General features: G+C 34.2%; 1 protein-coding gene across 1 annotated transcript in view; it reads left to right on the forward strand.

The window, feature by feature from the left end:
* LOC145684428 (alkaline ceramidase 3-like) overlaps positions 1 to 5,154 on the forward strand; it is a 29,692-nt gene extending 24,538 nt beyond the window's left edge. Inside the window, exon 6 of the mRNA XM_081756800.1 lies at positions 4,014 to 5,154. Within this exon, the coding sequence (XP_081612926.1) occupies positions 4,014 to 4,110 (97 nt within the window). The 3' untranslated portion in view covers positions 4,111 to 5,154. The remainder of the gene's footprint in view (positions 1 to 4,013) is intronic.
* Positions 5,155 to 6,000: the final 846 nt, after the last annotated feature.

The raw sequence follows: 6,000 nt of genomic DNA on the forward strand, positions 1-6,000 counted from the left end.
CGTCGAGGGATGTCATCCCTCATATGTGACGGACTTAAGGCCATAGACGCAGGTAATGTCCAGAAATATGTATAAGTAGATAAACCAAAATAACTGTTAACCTTGTATCCAGAAAGATTATTTCTTCTTGCTATATGTTCTCTTGCAACACACAGTTAAATATTGTGGTCCCAGTGTGTTTAAAATTACTTTAATAACCACCAAAACTTACTTCGATAATTATTTCAATAAATTTAACCATTTTTGTTCCTTTTAAACTTTGTATTTCCTTAATGCGTACCATTCAATTCACAAAAATTAAAAAGACACTTCTGTCAACTGTGGCTTCCTCACTTATATTTTTAACAGTATCAAGAAAACAAGTTTAAACAAGTCTGGTCACAACATTTGTAATCATAAAGTACCGGACTATTATCCTTCTTGCCCTAAAATTAAAAACGTTATCATTCCACTCTGGGGCCCTTCTAAGTAACTCTTCTCTTGCTATTTATTTCCTTAATTATTCCCACATGTAGAAGACGTTCTTAAAATATCAGAACTCAGAATCTGTCGAAAAAACATTTGTGTATGTATCTGCAGAAGGAGGGGGAGTAAAGTGTATGAGTGGGTGTATGGTGTAGATTAATGATCCTCACAGATATTCATTTGTAGACATCTATTCTTGAAAATTGAATTTTAACCACTTATATGGCATAGTAACGAATGAGAGAGTGTTAGAAATGGTGGGTGGGAAAAGAACACTTTTAGATATTATTAGGAAGAGGAAGAGAAACTGGTTGCGACATTGCCTAAGAAGAGATTGTATCATGAGAGACGTCCTAGAGGGTATGGTGGCGGGAAAGAGAGGGAGGGGGCGAAGAAGACTACAATTAATGGAGGATGATATAAAAACAGAAGGATCATACGCGAAGACGAAGAGGTTAGCGGAGGACCGTGGAGCATGGAAGCTTCTCAGCTGCGGCAAGTGACCTGCCAATAAAGGCAGAATACCTATGATGATGATGATGACGATGATGATATGGCATAGAAAAGCTATGTACAGTAGTATGCCACTATTAACAATAAGAAACTATTTATATATCTTTTAACAAATAAGTTCTTCCATCACTATGGTGCAAAATTAGTTCTATTTACATAAAAAACATTTTTCCACTTATTCACACTCAACTTGCTGAAAGAACATTAAATTATGTCCTATGTAAAATTTTGTTGTTAATTTTGAAAATTAAAATTTTAAAATTCTAGAAATTAAATACTTTCGCTAAAGTACTTCATCCAATTATCCCGTCTTTTCTAGTAGTCCTTAACAATTAAGAAAATAAATAAGAAGCAAATTTACATATCAATGTTTCTTTCGAAGTGACTAAGCTCTTGGTCACCGACAATACATACACAATAAAGGAAATTACGTCTCAACAAATACTAAGCTCTTTTGTAATTGTATATTACTACTTGATTGTTACCGTTCTTCATCCTTTGGGTGATTGTGTTAAGAAATATTCGATACACAAAATAATTTTGTGATAATGAATATTTATTTACATTACTTGAGAAACTAGCCTCGTTGGTTTCCCTATACAAAAGGTTATAATACAAATGGAGAATGCTAGATCCTAGCAAAGAGTACCGTAATACGTTTATGCCAAAGTTATACAAAAGTTGTCACGTTTTAACTGAGAATATAATTAACTAAATAGATGGAGATGAAATAAAATATAGCTAGACACTCCACAGATCATTAAATTATGAGAGAAACCTCTTTCAGAGTGTATCCTTTAATGAATTCAGAAAATTACATCCCTAAGATTACTTACGTAGGCCTCCTGATCTGGTCCCAGCTTCTTGCAGCACATGGTCACAGAAAGTTATTCAGTTCGCGCACTGAATTCACCCGTCGAGTTAATTTCAGCTGTCCTCGTTGACGATTTTACCTTTTTTTGTCAAGTCTATTTGGTCGATTTCAGATTTTCATTTAAACGAATCTTTCTTCTCTATCATTTGTGCTAATTTCTACTGTCCTCTCGTTCTGTTGTCGGCCCAAAGTGCGTAGGTAGAGTGGCTGAAGTTCAGAGACGAACTCAGGACGTCTCAGAAGAAAGTTTATTTGTGTAGTTCACTTAGAGCATATGGCAGTCTTTGACTGGTTTAAGTCCAGACTGACACATTTTGCTCCGAAATAATAAATCGTAGCTGGTTAGTGAAATAAGCAAAGTCAAACTCTAGTGTCACTGTGAAATCTTATGAATTGAAGCTTTGTCCCTTAGCATCCACACATATGGACTAAATGGATGGTATTCTCCTTCTTGACCCAGATTCTTTTACCTTAGATAGTAGCTGTTTGCGGAACTAATAAATTTCTGTTTGAAATTTAGCTACTGAAAGATAAAATGCTGAATCCTAGTTTTACATCCTATTTGGTATACGTACACAAGAATAAACTGTTTACCAAACGATGTTTTACCTGATTTTCAACTTTCAAATAAATATGAATTTTGTTAATTTTTTTTCATATTATCCTTGTCGTAGATGTGGTGATATCAAAGATTCATCACACAGTATATAAATGTTTCATAAGTGCTTACAATTTCTTGCATATTATTGATATTTTTACTGCTGATATTCTTTCTATTCAGAGGCAATTCTTTACCTATCACTTGTTATAATTTTCATTCTCTTTTGCATGTATTGTCTCCGGTTGTTCGTTTTCATATTTTTTTATTGTCTTCTGTGTATGATTTATTATTATGGTTGTATTTTTTATTCTATTTAATTTTTTTATTGAACAAATTCCCAGATGCAGCATAATTTCGCTATTTTACATCGGGAAGTGTTAGCAAGTAGGAAAAGAAGAAAAAAGACTAAAACAATAAAAATAAATAATAACAGTAAAATCAATAATATCAACAAAGAGTGCAAAAGTAATATTATTTGGCCAGCTTGCGTTTTATTGCTCTTTCAAACACCGGGTAGCTCGAAAAAATGTCCACCTCACTAGTTAGATTATTATAATAGTTCGGTACTCGGTGAAAAAGAAACCTCTGTATAATTGTCAACCTAGGGCGTGCAAGATGGAATAGGTGAGTATTCCGGGTTTTGCGGGAAGGAACACATAAGGATAGTTGTTGAAGTAGGGTTTCTGATTTTAGGTTCCCATTAACTATCTTATGAAGAAATTTCAGATCAAAGTTATTTCTGCGTACTCCCGGCGTCTGGATATTAAGATATCGCAATAGTTCCTCTTTAGATAATATTCGAAGTGCGAGAACACGAAAACGTACTGTTGCAATAAAGAAAATGTAGAACAGACTCAAGTCTAGAGAGATGTGTAGTGCGGTGACAATCTCATTATTTCAGTCCAGTGCCATACGCAAGAATAGGGAGTTTCAGGATTTAAAGCGCCTCCTTGAGCAAGATATCATGAAAAAATGAAAGATTTACTGTTATACAGGGTGGCCCATATGGGAGAGCAGCATTCGATCTTGGGTGCTATTAGAGTTTTATGGAATGTTGTTAATGATGCCACAGTACGTAGTTCAGTGAATCGGTAAAGAAGCCCCAGCATACGCATTGATTTCTTAACTATTGAGGAGATGTGGTCAGAGAACGAGAGTTTCGAATCAAAGATGACACCAAGATCATTATGACTGGCAGAATGTGTTATAGGAGAATCGTTAATGTGGTATTTGGAGGGAACAGGAGACTTTTTCAGAGTAATTATCTTTGTTCTATATTTCTTACTTAATGTATCTTTGAATTTTTATATTCTTATGCTTTACTAACTTGTTTTCTATACATGCCATTTTTGTTTGTATGTTTAATTTATATGTTATTACTTTTTGGAAATTGTAATTGGACTCTGTATGTGTAATTTCCTGATACCAATAAATTATTATTATTATTATTATTATTATTATTATTATTATTATTATTATTATTATTATTATTATTATTATTATTATTATTATTATCTCCATATTAGAAGTTACTAATTGCTGACTTTTTTGGTTTTGCAGAATACATGCAAGGAATAATTTCTTGAAGCAGAAGTGTAAAGTAGAAGTTTGTTGTCTGGGACTAACAATCAGACGAGAAGTTTCCAAAGAAGTATAAGAAAAAAATTCCATGGCATTTATAATGGTTTTATTTTTATATATATACATGTCTTTTTACTATATTTTTACAAGTATGCACCTCTTTACTCAATAAGTATTTTGATACTTTTCGTAAATCATCCATTCTTTGTGAAAATTCTGGTTCCTGTCTAAATGGAAACTTATAAATCCAAATCTCATATTTTGGGAGCCACAATAGTTTAAAACTTTTGTTTTTAAGATAGAGTGGGTGGAAAATAGACCAAAGAATGTGCCTAGTACTATGCTTAGTCACTGAGAAGAAGAATAAGAACTACTGTGACGATTTCAATTAAACAGTGAGTCAACAATCTCATTATTTCAATCCGGTGCCGTACGCAAGAATAGGGGGTTTCAGGATTTAAAGCGCCTCCTTGAACAAGATATCACGAAAAATGAAAGATTTACTGTTATACAGGGTAGTAGGTAACTCCACCGACAAACTTTGGGAGGCGATTCCTTATACGAAGTGAAAGAAAAAAGTTCTTATAAACATAGGTCGAAAAACGTCTCATTTCAGAGTTATGAACCGCCAAAAATTCGAAAAATCATGTTTCCAAACGCCCTGCCTTAGAAAATATAGGACCTATAACAAGCGGTTTAAGGAATTACACAGGAACTAGTATGCGCACTATCTAAATATCCATGTTTTACCATCCTCCGTTATCGGCGAAACGAACGCGTTATTCCCTTTTTACACGTTATTCTCTATACCTCAATTTCCTTTTTACAGTTCGTTTTGCCAATAATGGAGGATGGTAAAACATGGAGATTTAGATAGTTCGCATACCGGTTCCTTTGTAATTCCTTAAACCGCTTGGAATCGGTCCTGTAGTTTCTAAGGCAGAGCGTTTCGAAACGTGAATTTTCGAATTTTCGGCGGTTCATAACTCTGAAAGGAGACGTTTTTCGTCCCATGTTTATTAGAACTTTTTTTCTTTCATTTCATATAAGGAATCACCTCCCAAAGTTTGTCGGTGGAGTTACCTACCACCCTGTATGTATATGTATATATATATATATATATATATATATATATATATATATATATATATATATATATATATATATATATATATACGAGGGGAGTCCGGAAATAAGTTTCCCAGCTTTGAAGAAGACGGTAGGCGTTTTGGAAGCTATGCTGAAGTCACAGAAGCTGTTCGACGCTTCTTCCTATGCAAAGCCCTGAATGTTTCCTGGAAGGCTTTCTGAAGCTTATGACAAATGTCTCAATGTACGTGGTACTTATGTGGAAAAATAAAGATACTTCTGATCTTGAATGTCACATGCTATTTTTGGTCTTGAAATCCCAGCTCTGTGTCCAGTCGCCTGGGGAAACTTATTTTCGGTACTTGAATCCACATCCTCACCTCGATGAAATCCTGCTTACGCCCTTTACTTCCGGCTTTATTTATTTGCGGTGAGTTCGGAACAGAGATACAGTTACAGTATTTGAAGTGTGTTCACCGGCATATAAAGCCACAGTTACACATAGAATTGTAATTTATACAGCGGAGTCTTGTTAATTCGATATATTGGATAATTTAATGAAAGGTTTATTCCTATATATACTAATAAAAGTAGGAAACAACCTATTTAAACTTATTTTTTATACACCAGATTCTTTGTTGATGCGAATTCAATAACACACACAGACTGAAAAAGTAAATGACTGGATCGGGACTCAAACCCGGAATCTCCGGTATACCGTATCGATGCGTTAACCACTACGCCACCCGAGGATCTCGTGTGTAAAAGTAAGCTTAAATCGGTTGTTTCCTCCTTTCATTAACCCTTAAGAGTACCAAGATATAAATTTTACTTAAATGCCCAAGATGGGGTCACATTGACCTCATAGGTTTTTGTG

Source organism: Thermobia domestica, chromosome 4 (genome assembly GCF_964235325.1).
Source record: "Thermobia domestica chromosome 4, izTheDome1.hap1.1, whole genome shotgun sequence".
NCBI classification, from domain to species: domain Eukaryota; kingdom Metazoa; phylum Arthropoda; class Insecta; order Zygentoma; family Lepismatidae; genus Thermobia; species Thermobia domestica.